Below are 20,416 nucleotides of genomic sequence, written 5' to 3'. Positions count from 1 at the left end.
GACACCCTTGTCTCAGTGGTACAGGACGTTGCTACCAGATCCTTTCCCACAACCCAATCCATGCGGATCCGAGATGGGAAGATGCCTCAAAACCCTTGGTTCGACGACGAGTGCAGAGATGCGAGAGCCCACCTCACATAGGAGCGAACTTTGGGTCATCTAACATCACCTGAGGCGCAGAGGACATTTGGACAATTGACACATAGTAAGAGGCGGGCCTTCCTCACACATAAGATGGATGAGATTGTCAGATCTTTTAAGAAAGGAGACCCGACCAAAATGGGTGGGGGTTTCTATTGGAGGGGAAGCCACCTATTCCCATCACTGACCCAGATGTGTGGCACACATATGCATGCTCCCTGATGCCCATTGCCTAGATGCAGACACCGCCGGATATGTCCTCTATGCCGAGGCCCACCACTTGTCACTTGTTCACCACACAGAATGACGGGCTGTACTTCGTCAATTACACAACCGGAGAGCGCAAGACCATGAGGGCCTACGGATTGAGCACTTTGCACATGGGCAGGATGTCTTAGCTCCGATCCTAGCACAGATGTTCAACCGGGCTATGCGTCACAGCTTCCCACTTGCTTGGAGCACCACCACTATTGTGCCGATACACAAAGCTAGGGCCCCTATGGAGACCGGGAACTACCACACCCTCATGATTGGCTACACTCTAGCCAAGATTTATGGATCAGTTTTAGAAAGGGAGCTTAGCAATCATACAGAGGCTTGGGGGCAGCGGGCACTAGGACACGCAGGATTCCGGAGACATCATTCTATCCTAGATCACATCTCCACTCTCACGGCTATCATTGAGGAGACGAGGTCTAGACACCAGAAGGTCTACACATGCTTTGTAGGCTTTCGGAAGGCTTTTGACACTGTCCCACAATCCCGCATGATCACGAGACTACAGGAGTGGCAGATTCCAGAGACACTAATATGGGGGTTGATAAGCCTATATGAGTCAGTCAGTGGTTTCTTGATCTTCCTGGAAACATCATCTACAGGAAGAACAGGAACTGCGTCCAGGGATCTCTTTTTGGATGTCGCCCTCTGGGTTGCCCCAAAAGAAACTCTCTACTGCTCTTCTCTACATGAGGATTTACGAGCCTGCGAAACAATGGATCCCTTCTGGCTTCCATGAGCTATGCCAATGTCTGTAACTTGCCTGTCTTTTGACTCTTCTCTTGCATAGCTTGAACATTCCTAGCACTCTCCTCATGAGAGTGTATGGCATCTTGCTATGAAGCCATCACTGCCACTTATCTGAGATTTTGCAAGCTCTCACACACACTGTTTGCAACTGCACTCAACCTTTGCTTTCCAAAAAGAAATACCTCAACAAGAGGTGTATTTCATTCACAACGTGTGCCCCAGTAACAGGCTGTCACCTCAAGGCATAAACCACAAGGTTGCTTGCGCACCAACGACTGTGTTGCCCTTTTGCTGGTTACTACAAAAAGCACTCAGAATGCATCTAACTTCTCTTTTCTCTACTCAAAGGCATGCAAATCTATATGTTTCTGCCAATCTCTGATTTTTACTGATTTTCTACTGCTCTTCCGATAGGAAATGTTGTATCTAACAGACAAAAACTGACAGATGATACCCTTTTTTTTTTGTTGGGGGGGGTTAAGCTGGATAGGTAACTGTCTGGTCACACTAACCAGACTGGCTTTCTCTAGTCTGATTAGGTGAACAGACTAGTTGATCTGTAAATGAGCCACTAACCAGAGTCAAAACTAGACCAGGGTTACACTGACCACTGGTCTGCCACCTAAGCAGCAACCTGCCATGTCAACAGCTTAGCTAGCAAGGCCACCTGTCTGCCACGTCATCTGTACCGGCAATATCAGCACATGGCAGCAGGTGACACGTCAGTGCCACGTCAGCTCTGCATGCACTGCCACGTCAGCAAGTCTCTTCACCTGTGTGCCACATCAGGACCACGTGTTTGCCGCATCAGATCTACCACGTCACCTAGGCGCCACATCAATGCCTGCCTAGGTGCCTCTGCTTCGCCTCGATCTGCGTCGCACCTAAGCACCCACTTGCCTACACCCTTACGTGGAGGCGTTTCTCTGCGTGAAGGCGTCGAAGTCAACCATATACTGACGGTGAAGGACCACAGGTCAGCGCTACCTGAGCATACAACGCACACTTCACCTGTTCACCGCCTAGCTCCAGTTAGTTGCCCAAGAGTGCCATACGGAATCGTCAACGCGGGCTCACTGGCTCAGCATTACAAAGCCTTCTACAAAGGCATTCCCAAGCCCGTGCATTGAATGCAAAACCTAAGATTCCTAGTGCTCTTCACCGTTCGACGGGGGAAATTCCCAACATATTATGTTGATGTGAGGACATTCCCTTTGCTATCCGGTTGCAGGGTCCCATGCGTAGAAGATAGCGCAGGGCCGAGTAAACTCCCACGAAGGAATAGATTTCCATGAACGTTGATACCAATGAAACTCTCTTTTGAAAATTTACTGTGCTATTGCTTTACTCATAGCTCTCTTTCTCTCTGCAAACAATCTCTCTCTCTCTCTCTCTCTCTGTGCACACATTAGGGCCCAGGACAAAACATCGGGCTGGACCCCCCCAAAGGTCTTCATTTCTTGAGAGAATTCTGAGTACATGAGTTCAACGTACAGCTACTGCAACAAAATTCAAAACGTGAAGAGTTTTACGAGAGCTCTCACGCTCAAACTTTTTTTTGGCAACATGCCACTTGTCCAAATCCTAGACTACTCTTACATGCCTCAAAGGGCAACTTCTAGGATCTTCGAAGCACTTAATCACACAAATATATGGCTTGGGCATTCAACCCCTCTTAGTACCTGCAATAATTAATTAAAGCGCACATAGCCATGGCACCCATTTATCATTAGCGCTTTTGCATGCAAATAAATTCTAGACTAATCCTAGTCTTTGTAGGCATCCCCACCAAGCAAACATGTGCACATAACATACAACAAATTCTTTGGTCAACCGAGGTCAACCCTCTTGATCGTAATTAAGGGGCTAGACCATCAGTCGAAGCGCCTTAATTATGGCCAAGTCTCTCCAACCAAGGTTGGCACACTTGGTTAACCGAAGTTAACCCTCTTGGCGTAAGCTAAGTCTCATTCACCGAAGTCAACACTCTCTCATCAAGCTCAGCGCTTTGGTTCTTTGGTTAACCATAGTTAACCATCTTGACCTAAGCCAAATCTTCCTACCGAGGTTAGCCTTACTTAAACAGAGTTGAATTTAACCGAAGTCAATACTTTGATCAAATAAATATAACTTTTTGAACATAATTAAATAAATGAAGAACTCATTAATTATGATCAATAAATGGTCAACTAGAACTTTGACTTTGGAGTATTTACAGCTTGGTGACAGCGTGTCACACATTTCTATGCATTTGAGTCAACTCCAAGACACAGCGGGGTGAAGGAGGAGCTAGCTGATATGCAGGCAATTTGGTTTACCGAGAGAGGAGCAAAGGCCACCCACGACACGGAGAGCGACCAGAGCACACACAATTGAGGTCCAACCTATCACAGCTTTCCTCAGGGGAGACCACCCGAGACGAGGGGTCACTCTGAACATGGCTCAACTGGGTTCAAACATCGAGGAGACCACATCCCCCTCCGCCACCACAGCATGAGAAAGCCCGACCGACACAGATCTGAGACATTTTCACCGCTCATAGACGAGCCACCACACTGCACGGTTTCGGATTCTGAGTTCCACCTCCAGCTCTCAGCCTACTTCCGTTAGCATATGATATGTTTGGTACTTGATTTTGCTTGAGTTATTGAGCTCTTTATTTCAGCATAGTACTCAGCAAGGGTCTTAGCGCGCCCTTTGCTCCAGCCCATTCTGGCTTGTATGAATTTTCCCTTTTGGTGTACTTTGCACTTTGTCCCATAGGCCCGCAAGGCCTCCCACGGACGTTAATCTCTCTCTCTCTCGCTCTCTCCTACCCCATCTCCCTCCTTCTCCCCCTTTGTCTCTCTCTGTTCTGCTCTTCTGTCCCCTTTCTTTAATCTGCCCCTACCCCTTTTCTACATTATCAAAACAAGAATCATGCCCAAAGAACATATTGGAACGTAATGCAACAAGTATATGGATTTGATCAGACACTACTATAGCCAAGCACTTTTGAGGTAGCCTTGCCACAATAATGTATAAGATTTATTTGCACATAACTCATGAACATGTGAAAAATATTTTTCAAAGGAAAACCATACTTTCCGACCCTGTTGTTGATATATTGAAGCAGCAATTCTGCCTTCAAACCATTATCAACAACTTCAAATCCGCTATGACCATCTGTCAGTGTCATCTTAGAGGGTGAACCCCATAGTAAGGTGGGGTAATGCCCAATACCGAATCGATCACAAAGAGGAGTATTTATCTGCACTGCCAACCAGTAAAAGAAACATTATCAAAACTAAAACATTTCTTTTTATGAAAATGGCCTTCAAAGCCTCGACTAATGAGATTGAAAATTGTTGCAACCATAAGATTCCTATACACCAAACAAACAGCAAGCTAAAGGTGGGTGCATGTCTGAAAGAAAACTGAAACTCACCTTGAGAGCACAGTCAACCTTTGCCATGTACACAATACCAGGGTGAGCAGCATTTTGACCATTAAAGAGACTTGCAACACGTTCATATTGCGGCTGCAAAAACAAAAATATGGCCCTGCAGTCAGCTTGAACATTAATACATTTCATTTCCTCTGCAGAGTAATCTGATTCAAAGATCACATTAAAAATAATACCAGACTATTTACTTACTTTGTAATTTCTGCAAGCTGGGCACCTGTTGCACAAAAAATATTCATCAATAAAAGTAAATAAAATACTACAATAGATCCTAGCTTTGTTCATCTGATGACTAAATCTTCAAGATCTACCAAGCAACTTAAGCGGTATGCATAGACCTTCATAAGACCAGAATATATCCATATTTTAACACTTTTTTTTCTTGAAAAAATGAACCAAAACACAAAGAGAGACAGAGAGAGAAAGAAAGAAAGAAAGTTTATTAAAGTCTACTAAAGACCGATAGGTCTATGAGACTGAATAAAAACCTGATACAATGAGCAAAAGGGTGGAGCTACTAAGCGAGCATCCTAACCCATGCTAGAAAACTGTGTAGGCATAGTCAGTGATATCATAGTACATGTCCACTAAAAACCTAAGCAATCATCCTGGCATCATCATCATCATCATCATGTGGAGACACAGTCTGATCCAATACAATACAATAGGCATATAGAACATCAAGATACACCCGACGGCGGACTAGGCAGTGCACGAGAGACGGGGGGAGAGAGAGAGAGAAAGAAAGAAAGAAAGTCTATTAACGTCCACGAGAGACCAAAAGGTCTATGGGACAAAAGAAAATCCATCTAATACAACAGCTTAGGGAGGGCATGGCCATACATCATTTCAAGACTGAGAGTCTTTTGATTTTGATTTAAACTCCTTAATGAGTGCTATTCCTCCTTGATACGCTACCCCCCTTCCATCCTTCCTGGCAGCCTTAACCTTGCTAGTTCTGTTGCTTTATCCTTCAGTTGAGCTCTTGTAAGTTCCTCAGCTATCCATAGCTTGGTTCCTTTAAGCTTGTACAACTGTCATAGGATCTTGAGTCTTAAATCTCGTGAATTAAATGTAATAACAGCATGACCTTTTATCCTTCAGTTGAGCTCTTGTAAGTTCCTCAACTATCCATAGCTTGGTTCCTTTCAGCTTGTACGATTGTCATAGGATCTTGAGTCTTAAATCTCGTGAGTTAAATGTAATAACAGCATGACCTTTACGATGACTATACAGACTGCTCTAGCTGCACCATCATCCTCATAGTTATCAGGCGCCTCGTCTTCATCTGCTATCCAGTCAATCTTAGGCATGGCTGCTGTAATATGTGCTAAGGTATCACTGAATGAATCCTCCTCATTGTACCATCCATCTGGGAGCCCCCCAATTCTGATTTTTAATGTATTATTATGTCTGGCTTCATGTTCCGTAATCTCTTTTTGAACAGCAGCTTTGTTTACCTTTGCTCCAAACTCACAATGACCTCCTGCTTGGCTGTCTGCATTTCAGTTTGAACCAAATCCTTAACTGTGGAGACTAACTCGGGGGTAGGTGGCCAAGCCTTGCAAGAGAAAGAGGCACAAGGGAAGAAGGGAGATTAGAAGAGGAGCTTATATTCTCGTCAATACACAAGCATAACCTGCCATCTAGGTTTCAAAATATTTTAGAACCCTTTGGTACACCTTGTGCTTACTAAGCTATAAAATCAAACCCAAAAACTACAAAAGGAAGAAAAAAGAAAGAAAGTCTATTAATGTCCACAAGAGAGCAAAAGGTCTATGGGACAGCACAAAACCAACTAATACATCAGCTTAGGGAGGGCGCATGGCAGCTCCCATAGAGTGCAAAAGCAGCTCTATTTATTTAGAGTACCTACATCTAATAAAACACATAATCGGCCAAACATCAATTTAAGACTGAGAGTCTTTTGGTTTAGATTTAAACTCTTTGATAATTGCTATGCCTTCACGGTATACTACCCATTTTCCATCCTTCCTTGCAGCTCTAACCTTGGCTAATTGAGCTTTGTCCCTTTCAGCTTATGTGGTTGGAGGAGAATCTTGGTTTGTTAGTTACGTGACTTTTGTGGTTAAGTTCACCTCAACCCTGTACCAATTTTCAGGAAGTCCTATCCGAATTTCAATGCGTTGTCACATCTAGCTTCATGCTCCTTAATCTCTTCTTGAATGTCAGATTTGCTTGCCTGTCTCGATTTCCACACTAACTTCCTTCTTGATTGTTTGTACTTCAGTGTGAATGAAGTCTTTGACTCTGGAGACTACTTGAGGAGTGGGTGGAGAAGCCTTGCATGCTTTCACAACTTCATCTATGATTGCCTCCTTGCCAAGCCCTTCAAAAAACTGAAGTTTAGCTGTCACAACTTCCAATTGCATCTTTAAGTTGAGTACCTCTTGCTGTAAATTAAAGATCTGCTCATGGTGACCAATGATAGGCCGATTTAAATCATGTATGTGAAGGCGTCTTAGCTGCAATTGTAGAATAAATGCAAGAGTGAGAGAAGAGAGAGAGAGAGAAAGAGAGAGAGAGATTAGCGTCTTCAGGAGGCCTCATGGGCCTATGAGACAAAATACAAACTAAAAAGATTAGACACTACATTTGAATAATGAGAGGGGCGAGGGCGTGCACAAGGCATCTCTTAGGTGTATGTATAGCGTCTCCAAAATCATTATAGGCTAGTGTAACTGGCCTCCAAACACTCAGAGGGCAGCGAAACCAATCTTTAGACCACTTTTGCACTTAATTGCAGCTCACATAGCATTTATTACAGCCACTATCCGTTGCATCACCATTGTTAAACATTCACCCATTTGATAATAAAAATCATTCATCTTTGTGCACCTAGTGATTGCTAGGACCATAAACAATAAAGTAGCCCTTAGGATACTTAGTTTGGTGCATGCACATAAAGCTCTCGCTTATGTCAACCAATCATCATGCTTTTGCACTCAACCAATCAATGGATAGGCTTATGAGAAGATATTAGGCTGGATTGTCATAGATATGCAAATAGATACAAGGAAAGAAACTGTGTTTGTGGTGGCTATAAGCGATGTATGGAAGCTAGCGCCCCTCTTACTTCAAAATTCATGCTAAAATTATGCAAAGACAGGCAAGATGTGCTCAAAGGAGATGGTGATTATGTTGTTGAAAGGGAGATGGAGAGTGCGAGAGAGAGGTGAGTACACAAGCGAAAGAGGAGACCACACAGTGTTGGCTAATTGTATAGTACATAAAAGTAAGAAAACAATGTGCAAATGAGGGTTTCTTACTTCAGTCCAATTGGTCTGCTTGAGACATGCACCATGAAATGGAATTTAGGAATTATTATGTCGCCCTGCAATGGATTGAAAATTTGGAAATAAAAAACAATGAAAAATGTTTGAGTAGTACATATATCATGCTACTACACACTACTGTGAGAGAGCTCATGTACGTGGATAATAAGGATTGCTTCCTTTAGTCCACGTGGACTTGGAACATACATACGACATGTTACTTACTAATTCTTTTAACTTGTAGATCTTCACCTAATTCCTACACAGCTAGCATGTGATGCATGAGATAGGTTCACTTCTCTTACTGAAATTTGACTATGCATGCTTCTTTTTCATCGCTTCGTTGAATAAGAGGCTTTGCTATCTTAACTTAGCAGAAGTCTCTCCTCATTGATCATGAATCTAAGGCTATCGTATCCATATTTGGGGAGTCCTTCAAAGAAAGGTATATGCAATAAAGATACTTGATAAGCAAATATTGAAAATTATACGACTTCAATGTCACATGCACCCCTGCACTTGGGTGCAAGGTGACACATTGGCTACATCGACAAGTGTATTATAATTCCCAAATAGGAGATTTTGTCGTATGCTGTGACCCCTTTGTGAGCCCTTGTCCACGGACAGTCAGGCACAAGCTACGTAGGTCAGTCTCTCAGCCTTAGGTCAAGTCAGTAGTCAGTTCTTGTTCACTAGTACCCACTCGAGAATAGTAGGTTAAGTGTTTCCATCTTATAGTTTGGGTCTTAGCCTAGGTTAGGAGTCCCTTTAGGGTCCCCAAAGGCTGGATAGGTAAGCAGGGAAGGCAGCCTGCAAAGGCTGCCCAAAAACTCCCCTGGCAAATGAGCCAGGGAGGGCTTTTTATAGGATGGTTGTAGGCCAGCTAGTGTTTTAACAGCTAACGGGCATCAGTTTATTGTCCTGTTCGATATGGGAGTTCATAAGATGCCATCTCCCCTCAGCTTGCCAAGACAATGGGGTGCACTTTGGTGCCTCACGAGCTTGCAGTGGACGGGTTCACGCCCAGCTTGCGCACACACATCACGCATAAGGCCATCCAGTTCACTTTTTCAATTCAGAAGGCCATGTTTACGCGGGATTTTATATTGACTCCTTTGATGGGATGCGACATGATCCTCGGGATTCAGTGGTTCCGTGAGCATGTTCCGACCCCTGATTGGCGACAGGACACCTTCACGATTGTGGAAGCTTTACCTGAGCCCGCCATGATACGCGGTGATCGGAGCATACCAGGGATTCCATTAATCTCTCATATTCAAGCACGTCACGCCGTCCGCAAGGGTGCCATGTGTGCACTTGTCTATGTACAGTGCTAAATCACTGCAGCTCAAGCCGCTCCTCCGATGGGGCAAGCAATGGTGGATCTACTCCAAGAGTTCAAAGACATCATGCTCCGAGACGATCTGCCACCCCAGCTACCTCCCAACCGACCAAAAAACCATCGCATCGATCTACTTCCGGACTCGACACCTCCAAGTAAGTTCCCTTATCGACTTTCAAAGTCTATGGAGGGGGAGTTAGAACGTATGCTCATTTCTTGCAAACAAACGGCCAGCGCTGAAGATGTAGCTCGTTTGTTTATCAAGTATTGGTATCCCATTGAAGAGTTGCCAAAGACCATCACATCCGACAGGGACTCTAAGTTTACGTCTAACTTTTGGCGAGCCTTGTTTGATAATTTTGGTACTAAGCTGCAGATGTCTAGCGCTTTCCATCCGCAATCGAACGGCGAGACGGAAAAGTATAATGGTACGGCATTTGATATTTTGAAATCATATTGTCATTGTGCTCAGGGAAAATGGGAGCAGTTTCTTCCACTTGTGCAGGCCATTTTAAATGATACCTATTCTTCGAGTATTGGTCGCACACCTTATGAAGCGGCGTTTGGACGGCGATTTACCTCACTCCTCACCCAGATGGTGTCTCCATCTCTTGAAGCCAACAAAACCACCGAATCCATGGCAGAGATTACGGAGTCCGTTAATAGCCGCATCACCAAAGCTCAAGCATCGTATACACGCCAAGCTAACAAATCCAGACGAGATGTCCAGTTTAAAGAGGGTCAATGGGTGTATTTACGCATTATCAAGCAACGATTGAAGTAGGTGGGCAAGCGATGCCCTAAGCTGTCCTTCAGGAGCTTCGGACCATTCCCTATTATTCAAAAGATCAACGATGTCTCAATGAAGTTACGCCTACCACACAATTGGACTATGCACAACGTGTTCCATGTAGCTTGGTTGGGCCTCCTCTTTCAGAGATTTCCGATGAGCAACAACCTGAAGTTCTTGATGAAGCCGAAGTTTTGCAGCCAGAACAGATCCTTCTTCATAAATTCAAGCATGGGTCAGGACGCAGGATCCGGGAGTTTTACACCAAGTTCCGAGATCGAGGTACCCATGAAGCAGTGTGGTTGGACGAAGATTTTTTACAGGAGTTTCCCCAAATATTGGCGGACTACTTGGAAGCAATGAACCTACCGCCAAGTTAAGAAGGAGGGAATGTCACATGCACCCCTGCACTTGGGTGCAAGGTGACACACTGGCTACATCGACAAGTGTATTAATTCCCAGATAGGAGATTTTGTCGTATGCTGTGACCCCTTTGTGAGCCCTTGTCCAAGGACAGTCACGCACAAGCTACGTAGGTCAGTCTCTCAGCCTTAGGTCAAGTCAGTAGTCAGTTCTTGTTCACTAGTACCCACTCGAGAATAGTAGGTTAAGTGTTTCCATCTTATAGTTTAGGTCTTAGCCTAGGTTAGGAGTCCCTTTAGGGTCCCCAAAGGCTGGACATGTAAGCAGGGAAGGCAGCCTGCAAAGGCTGCCCAAAAACTCCCCTGGCAAATGAGCCAAGGGCTTTTTATAGGCTGGTTGTAGGCCAGCCAGTCTGTAAAACAGACTGAGTCTGTAATACAGACTGAGTCTGTCTATTTACAGACTGGGTTGGCTCAGTCCAGCGCTATTAAAGGGCCCCTTGGCTGCCCTGTTTTCTCATTCAGTTTGCTCCTGCCTTCAGTCCTCCTACAGCTCCACTTCAGCCTCCTGTGCAACCCCTGAGATCCTTAGATCTGGCCCTGCTCTAGCCTCAGTCCCTTGGCCATCAGTTCAGCCTGAACTGAAGGTGACCACGCAGCACAACAGTCGGAGGTTTGGACCAGCAAACGGAGAGAGTAACCCTGCATTCCACTAGACAGCACAAGCCTCTTCCTTGCCCTGCAGAAGCGTCCTACATCGTCAGTGTGGACAGCATCAAGGTCTCGGTATTGGTCGGCGTTGCCTCTCAGGTCTTTGGGTCTGCTATACGTGTGCACAGTGAGCTCTTCAGAAGCGTGTTCCGTGCTCTCTTGAAGACTGTTCTTTGTATTTCTCAGTTCTCCAAGTATAAAGCAAATTCTCCCCTGATTGGGGGAGGAGGCCCTCAGTGGGTACAGGGACCCAATCGGTTGTCGACTCTACTCTCTCTCTACCCTCATCTCCTTCCTCTCTCTATGGTAAACAATGCTCATTCCTCGCTAAAGGTTTAAAGAAGATCTTGCTGTGAATTACACGATCAGATAACCGTTGCATGTTACATTCAAGTAGGAAGATTATAACTCCTCGGCAGTGCTCAACTCACAATTGTGTACAAGGCAAGAGATGAATAGGATAAACGGAATTAGGTCTCCATGAGAGAGGCTATAGGAATGAGAGGCAGGGATTTTGGACATGGCAAATTGTGTGTTCACTTACTTTCTACTACAGTCTAGGCGACTTGGATTTTCAAGGACTATCCGTTAGTTTGTGCTACCCTTTCCGCATGCTCTGTCATTATTTGAATTTTCTTAGCTTGTAGGTGTGTGGCATTCAGCTCATTAATAGAAAACTTGTAAGATAGATTGGGAATGCACTGGCTGCAACCATCAATGTTCACTTATATCGAATGCCGTTTTTAAATTTTACCTTATATGTTCTAATTTCCATGCAGGCATCAGTTCAAGTCCAAGTAGTATTTGTACAAGGAGCATACGATTGATCAATCAAATGTAATCTTTCTGCTTTTAAACTACATTAAACATAGCAAAAAGCAGAGTAAAATTCACAGCTCAAAGAAGAGCTAAAAGCAGAGCTGAAAACTAAGGCTGACGGGCATGCTCTCTCATTTCATAAATAAGTGGAGAGGAAGTGTGCCACCTCTCCCCACACATCACGTAAGGATTTTCTTTCTTTGTTTTACAGATTTCTTACTTTTCTCACTTTCTTAATTTTACATATATATATATTATTTTGGGGTTTTTTGAAAGGTTAAGAGCTTCCTATTCGTGAATTAAATATCCAGAGTTTCATTTTTAAAACACATTTAGACTTGAATCTTATAACTTATAATTTTACCTAACCATCCTCTCTTTTTTATGCATTTTCTTGACGTGAGCAAGAGGCAGGGAATCTTAAAGAAACAACCATCGTGAATGTAGAACTGAAGGACAATAACACCAACATTCACCTGATTGTAGTCCAGCTCATTATATCTTAAAGGTCGTAGTGATGATTACTTCCACGTTCTCAAAGAGAGAACTCACAAGATCATGCAAGCGATCCTCTATTCATGTATTTGTTGGGCTTTAGTTTCGAAGAAGCACTAATCTTTGACCATCACGATAAATAAAAGCAATCCCCCTGATATTTACAAGAAGGATCAGGTCCTACAGAATTGATATCGTGTCTCATGTCTAAAAAATTTCTAGAATTATAGCTATCAACTGCGCATTTCAGTTCCCAGATCAACTGTCAAGTTTATTGTTTAAATGTGATAGGTAACACAATAAAATAAAGAGCATGTTATGGACGAATCTGATCATGCGCTACTAGTTTTTGCACCAGTCTATAAAACTGCTGACCAGATCTGTGAGTTCTAGATCCACAAACTGCCAAAAATAGCTGACCAACAGACTGCTGGCCAACCTGGAACAGTGACTATATTTGGCCCCCCTGCCAGCCTTTTCCAAGCCCTCCATGCTGGACCAACTTGCCCCCACATGGGCCCTTCTGCTAGGCCTCTCCATCCCCAGCCATAGGCACTGATTCTGACACCCATGCTGGCCCCATTCCTGTGCCTTCGCAGCAGATCTGTCAGCGCGAGTCTCTGAGCCAATGCTCCATATATTGCCAGTCATTAGCTCATATTCTGCCTCAGAGTGGCCATTTCCATCCTCGTTCCCAATTATACACAGCCTCACCCTTGAACAACCTAAGTTGGCCTTCACGTTCACAAAGAATCATGGATCTTCTGACCATTTCTCAATATCGAAGATGAGCACCATCACCTCCTGATCTACACATCTAATAGGAGAGGGGCTAGTCTAAGCCCTATTCAGATCTGGCTAAGCTGGGCCAGATCCCACAGACTCAGCAGTCTGTAAAACTGCTGAACAGGTCTGTGGGTTCCAGAACCACAAACATGGCCAACCAGTGGCCTGCTGGCCAGCCTGGAACAGGGGTTATATATTCCCCCCTTGCCAGACTTTTGCAGGCCCTCCATGCTGGCCCAACTTGCTCACACATGGGCTCTTCCGCTCTGCCTCTCCATTCCCAGCCATAATCACTAATTCCACCACCTATACTGGCCCCACTCCTCCTGCCTGCGCACCAGGTCTGCCAGCCTAGCTCCTCCTGGATTTCACTGCCATTGCTGCAGCCAATTCCCATCTTCAAACTCAAATGCTGCCCACATGGCAGCCTTCATGTCACCCACATGGTAGTCCATAAGAGATCACTTCCCACTAGATCTGCCCATGTGGTTTCCATATCTGATGCACATATAGCAGCCTCTCATGCCATGCAGGTACGATGTCCCTGTGCTCGGGGGGTTACAGATGGAACAATGAACCATCTACTCCAATAGGCATCTGCCAATCCCTAGGAAAGCCGTATCCCCTGGCTGCATCAAAAATGTTTAGGACAGTCCTCCACCCACCAGTTTGATCTTCTGCTACCAAGTCTTGAATATCACAACCGTTTCCATCACTGCATGTAGGCAATCTCAACCTCGTTTTAATATCAGAAACTCCCTCTACTCATGATGCCGGCACATATATTTGCTCTCCTCTTGCAGCTTTTTCTCATATAGCCCTTTTCATTCCATCCCTGACATGTAAATTGTTCTGCAATATCTTAAGGTAACGCCTCAGCTTTATACTCGATTCCTTTTACAGGGACCATCTTTTCTTTCTCCTCTCTATCCTGCTGTACTCCACTTTCTTTTGTTTTCCTACACTTTGAGCTATATATTCTTTAAAATGCATGGCAGGGTTTGCTCTGGAGTCTGCATTTAACTCAATATGCCCCAACTCCAAGCACACTTAGGGTCTTGACTTTAGACGCGCTTATTTCTTCAAATGTCTCCCAGCTTATCGCAACTGCAACAGAGCTTTCATTAAGCTAGTCTATTTAAGCTGATTGGCCGACCAGATGGGTCTCATCAGTGAAATCCACGTAACTTTATTAAGCATTTGGTGTAGGCTCGAGGGCTATCTTGGGCGCCATCAATCTCTCTATTCTTTATGTTTGACAAGCCCTTACTTAGCTAAGATAACAAAAATAGGGGGTGATCATTTACTTGTACTTACATATGCAATTGAATACCATCATCAAACCAAAGAATGGAGCTGGCTGTTTTGGGTGTGCCGATGGTCTACATTTCCGCAAGTCTTTCGGTTTTATCAAATCCTTGAGCCGGCTGGTTTACTGTTCTAAAACTACAAACGCAAAATTGTCTACTGGAATACCTCCCCAGCAAATCACAAGCGACATTAAATCTGTTCGTTTCTCTTGTTTCCTCTAGATCCAAAACACCGAGGAGGAAACGGTCACAAACCAGTGCGCGTAGAACTCCACCATGGCCCAGCGGGCAGGGGCTGCCAACAATGTGGAGTTGAAAGTGTTCGCATCGAGCTCAACGGCGGCGTCGTGACTCCCGGGCTCTAGGGTGCGTACACCAAGTGCCCCCCAAAATTGGAAGCAGATTTGAATAAGGGCAATTATTATCGCCAAAGTGCGACGATGGCTAGCCATGCGGAAGCCGTTTTAGATCATAGACGAGGAACTCCTTCAGCACTGTCCTACGCTGTTTGATCTGTATATCACACGATTCCCAGAGGACTTCTTGGAAGCTTCTATTTATCTACAACTGCAATCCACGATATGTGAATCTTCCGTCGTTAGTTCGCATATAGCAGCAGCTGGACAGACCTCGAACCTTCTGAAAGTAGTACAGTGTGAGGTTAGGGGAACGTAGCGCTTTTAGCATGACAGCAGGATCTCAAGTGGACGGCGGCTCCAGTGTCTGCAAATAATGGATCCGCAGATGAAAGACCAGGGTACGTATCCACTAGCCTACATTCTCAAACAGTCTAAGCCGCCTCCTAGTTTTGTACTTCGAGCTTCAGTATTAATGTTTAGAAAATAAAATGATATCATAGATATCCCAAGTTTTTCAACGTGTTAATGAGAAAGAATGCCAAAGAAGCTTGGGCACTACTCCTAGAGTGATCTTGGTGCAGCGGGAGGGAATGCATCGTAGCTTATAGAGAGAAACTAGCTAGTGAGTTCACTATGCCTTAGCTTGGCGGTGTCAGGACGTAAACCGCTTTGTGTGAGGCAATATACCGTATTGTTGTGTGTCAGGCGTGTTTTCCCATGTGTCACGTGATTCTACAGTGCCTTTCTCTAAGGCCTTGGTAGAGCATGGGATTTGTGTGCCACATTATATGCTATAAAGCCTATCAATGGTTTTTGTTTTTAGTTTATGTGGACATTTATAAATCTAAAATTAGTATATAGTTAGCATGATTGATAATTGTCGTCTCTCATCCCTCATGTGCACTCGCCCGTCTCTTACACACTTTCACTGTCCTTCAACTGTAAATGGATGATCTAGAGGATATTTATACTAAGGAATGATTATCTATGTTGCTTACCCATACAACATGAGCCACAAACATCTTCCCGAAAGTAGACCTAAAGAAGGAAACATACTTTTGAAATTGAGGTGACCTAAGCTCTTATGTTATATAAGTATCCTATTTTTAATGCTCTCTAAATGGGAATGGTTGAAGACAATTTATCAATAATGGCGTTGGGATTATCTGGTTTGCTCATGATGCAACCATACTTCTTGTTGAAACAAGATCTATGTTATTTTCTACAATTTGACCAACTAAAAGAATATTTTGTGCCCTTATAGAAACATAAAATGCATCACTAATGTTGTCGACAAAACATGTGTAGCTATGTAGTGAAATCTTACCAATTGCTTCAACTGTATGCGATGTGATCAACCAGAACAACTATGAACATGGTCCATTGCTTCTTCTTATCTGTCTTTTCATTGTTGGTAAACCTAGCCTAAAGGGCTCGAAGGAATGCCTAGGATGAGCAACACTTGGTGGCTTGTTTTAAATAATAAAAAGAGACTTTATCTGTGTAGTTACGAGATACTAGAAGGTATGAATAGTGTACTCTCATGAGAGTGCACATTGCATAATTTTGGAGACTCTCAACCTACACGTTGTTGGGTTTATGGCCACCGGAGACTAGGATTCCCTAAAGTTGAAGTTGAGTTCTTGCTAAGGCAAAAGGGTGTATTGAGCTTCCCAAAGTAGCTGTGAGGCACCCTCTTACAAAAGTCAAGATTTCACATACAAATAACAATTTGAAAATGGAGAAGAATGGAATTTCTTTATTCCAAAAAGAATCCTTTACAAAGTAAACACTTCTTATAGGAAGAGAGGTGTACCACCTTGCCACCACCTCCAGTTTATTAATCTCAATTGCAAACACAATACTAGCCAGAGGTAGAAGACGAATCTAAGTCTCGATCTCAAATTTGACCTTGAAATCTGCTCTTGGAACCTCAATCACATTCTCTATCCGGTTCATGAATTTGAATTCCTTTCAATTCTCTTCCAACATTTGTTTGTAGAGAGAACTATTCTTCTTCAAAAGTTTGTGTGTGGAGAGAACTATTCTTCTTCAAAAATTTGTCCTTTCAAATCTAGTCCTACTTTCCATATATAAGGCCATTGCCTTCATTTATCAAGTTTTTTCATTTAGTCCTCCTTTCCATAAATAAAGCCAGTGCCGTTATTTAGCATGTTTTTAATTTAAAAACACTCAAAAATCAGCCCTGTTCAGAGACCCGTATCTCCCAGACAATGCAAAAAATTGAGATACTCAATAAGATGACCTTTAATCATCTCTTGATTCCCCACAACTTTGGTCTTTTATCTCTTTGTGCCAAAATCCCTCGTTTTAGGCCTCAAATCTCTGTTGTAAAATTTGACACAAAAGTCCAAGTAGATAAACTAGTCAAGGTGCTTTTCCATGATCTTCAAGCCATCATTTTATCATCCAAAAAATTGAACCATGTAAATTATAATGTATGAAAATTGTAGCCTACTGGAAAGTCTACAACTCTCTCATACATACTTTTTCCAAAATGAGTTGTCTCCCGATACATATTTGCCTTTCAAAAAACAGCCAACATCAATATTTTGATGACAAAAAATACAAAAAATGTGATAACAACAAAACATAGAGACAAAATCAAGTGGAGTGAGTTGACACCTCAAATATCAATTCCTTAAAAAATGCTCTATCCCTATAGCAAAAGTATGGAAATTCTACACAAAGAACATCCCAGTCCTCCCATATAGTGTTCTCTATTAGTTAAAGGTGCTTCTTTACCAACACCTCCTAAATCATCCTATTCTTGTGTTCTTTTACTTGCTTGTTCAGAATGGCTTGCAAAATCACTCTTAAACTTCCACCTTCCTGCAATCTATGTAAATCCTATAAAACATGGCCAGGGTTAGAAACATACTTTTTCAATGCGCTAACATGGAATACAGGGTGATCTTTAATCTCATTGGGAAGTTCTAATTTGTATGCCAAGCTTTTATACTTCTTGGAAATCTTAAATGGTTCCCCATAACTATGAGAAAGTCAAGCTTGGGTTACTCTTCTTACGTTAGATCCTCAAAAAGACTATGGTCCATTTTTTAGATTCTCGTGGTGTCATATTTTTATTGTAGTATTTCATTTGTCTATCCTAGGCTTTTCTTGTGCATTCTTTGATCATTTTCAAGTCTTTTTCCATGCTTTCAAGCATGTCTCTAAAGACTTGTACTCTATTTGGGGGATTAAAGAAGTTTACTGGTATGTTACAATCTTGTCCATACATGGCTTTGAATGGAGGTATTTTAATAGATGAATGCCATGAACTATTATAGGCAAACTCTACTAGAGGCAATAATTCACCCAAGTTCTTTTGTCTCTCATCCACATACATCCTCATTTGTTTAGTATGGATTGTCTCTTTATGTAGTAGTGTAGTGACATTCTATGTCTAGGTGGTTTTGCTGGATGTGAATTTAGAATCTCTATCAGTAGCTGTGAATTATAGGGGTAAGTGTATGGCCAAGCAACCTCAACAACCATTCCCTATTTCATGGCCTAGGAGTAAAAATTTCCCCGCATCATCTATTCATTATTGAAGGAGAGTGAAAGAGTGTGACAAAGAGATGAATGCACATGAGAGATGGTAGACCATAATTACCTTGCAACTTAATGAGTCCCATGAGTATGGCCCACTAATGTTTGTTGACCTTCTAACCACCAATAATGAACAGTTGATTCTTCAACACTTTTATCCTCACCAAATGTTCAATCACTTTCTTCCCCTTTAGCATGAACTTCAAAAGAGTGAAAGCAAACCAAAGAAAGATTTTGACTCTTGAGTGAGCCATTTTCGTTAATATACCAAAGTGGAAATGCGATTCCACATCTACAAGTCTATAGCAAGAGGAGGATATGATACGATCTATGTTGTGGCAGATATACTTACTATGACCGTTCATTTCATACCAATGAAGAAGACAGATACAACAATTGATGTGACTAAAGTGTTTGTGAAGGAAATCTTAGACTTCATGGAAGGCCCAAGTGCATTTATGTCTCAAAGTAGTATAATATCTCCAATTGCTTTATTCTATCTATTGCCCACAACTATTAACATGATCTGCACTCTCACAGGTTACAATATTGGAGGCCACATTGATTGCTTTAAGTGTATTTACCACACATGACTATTAACTTGGCACATACTCTCGAAAGTCACAATATTAGGGGCTATATCAACAATAGAAATTTGAGATTTGGTCCACCTCTTCTTCTTATGTGTCTCTTTTGTGTGAATCTAAGCCTCGGGTAAAGGGCTCATAAGTATGTGTATGATAAGACAGTTATTGGGTTTATTTTTTGAAAGAAAAGAAGAGTACAAAAAAGGAATTTTCTTTAGAGTTAAGGGGTAAACCCTAAAACCATATGTGTAGTTAGTGGGTTTATTTTTTGAAAGAAAGAAAAGGACAAAAATGACTTTATTTCGAGTTAAGGGGTAAACCCTAAAACCATATGTATAGTGTTTCTCTAAAAAGAGAAACACAATATTTTTTTAGCTTCAAACCATAGAATTCTTTATTGCCTCCTCACATCTCACGTCCTTGTTTGAGCAAGACAGTTGTGCGGGATATTGCTTTTACTTGGTTACTTTACCACCACAAGTGTATGTATAGACTTACTCCATGAAGTCATAGTACTTTAGAGACACTTACATTCGTTAAGAAATGTGTCTCCTACATGGTATTAGTAGAGCTAGGGGTTAACGATGACCGTAGTTTGTGATCTGCCTCAAGATAAAGCTTGGGGATCTATTTACGATACTTCATATTTTTCAAAGTCATGGAAGAGCCAATTTTTATAGACTTTTGTGATGCCACTTAGGGGAGGTAGTCCTCCTATTCCCAAGAAACAAGAGCAAGAAGCTCTTTTGTTAAGGTTTGCAAAGGTAATACTTAGCAACCACATTAAACTTGCTCAACATATCCCTCTCTTCCTTAGCAACAACATCAAACTTACCCTCAACATATTCCTCAAAGTCAGTAAAATCGTGCCACTAACTCTCTACACCTCAAACCCATTCAGTATAGCATGTTTGAACACCATATTCCATATGAATACCCTAGGCCACAATCAACCTAAGCATGAGCCAGGTCAGCTTGCGATTCAAAGGGAAACCCATCTACATATTGAATAAACTCCCCTTCCATCTTCACTTTCCTCCTAGATGCTGCATCATCCTAGGCCTCTCAAGGCCCCTCCTCACTTACAGTCATACCACCTTTGCGATTGAACATCGCAAAAATACATGTAGCATCACCCCTTAGCATAATGGGCACCCTATCCTTAAGGTGTATCCATTTCCCCATCAACTTCCACAGGAAGAAACTTAGATTGGAACCCTGATCTATTGCCACACCTTATTTGAGTGAACCATCCATACGGATCCCGAGTCCTCAATTTGAGTTCAGCCTCTAAAACAACTACTCACCCTTGTTAAGAGGTTATAACCCATCGTTGTTGTTAGACTCTTAGCATTGCCTTCTAATCCTTGTTTT

The 20,416-nt window shown here is 42.7% G+C and overlaps 1 protein-coding gene across 4 annotated transcripts in view; it reads right to left on the bottom strand.

Annotated features, from left to right (window-relative positions):
- Positions 1-15,379, bottom strand: part of LOC147879891 (sulfhydryl oxidase 2-like) — a 52,145-nt gene extending 36,766 nt beyond the window's left edge. For 2 of the 4 annotated variants that reach the window (XM_087371735.1, XM_087371734.1), the window contains exons 1-4: positions 14,779-15,377; positions 4,805-4,829; positions 4,595-4,687; positions 4,251-4,417 (exon numbers count right to left, since the gene is read on the bottom strand). In XM_087371735.1, coding sequence (XP_087227861.1) covers positions 4,251-4,417; positions 4,595-4,687; positions 4,805-4,829; positions 14,779-14,975 — 482 coding nt within the window. In that variant the 5' untranslated portion in view covers positions 14,976-15,377. Of the gene's footprint in view, positions 1-4,250; positions 4,418-4,594; positions 4,710-4,804; positions 4,830-14,778 lie in introns of all 4 variants that reach the window. The other 2 variants (XM_087371736.1, XM_087371733.1) reach the window with 2 other exon arrangements.
- Between the last annotated feature and the right edge of the window lie 5,037 nt (positions 15,380-20,416).

This window comes from Dipteris shenzhenensis, chromosome 33 (genome assembly GCF_047967505.1).
Source record: "Dipteris shenzhenensis isolate YYH24624 ecotype China chromosome 33, Dip_SZ_1.0, whole genome shotgun sequence".
NCBI classification, from domain to species: Eukaryota; Viridiplantae; Streptophyta; class Polypodiopsida; order Gleicheniales; family Dipteridaceae; genus Dipteris; species Dipteris shenzhenensis.
The sequence above is the reverse complement of the archived record's forward strand: the minus strand, read 5'-3'. Positions and strand labels throughout refer to the sequence as shown.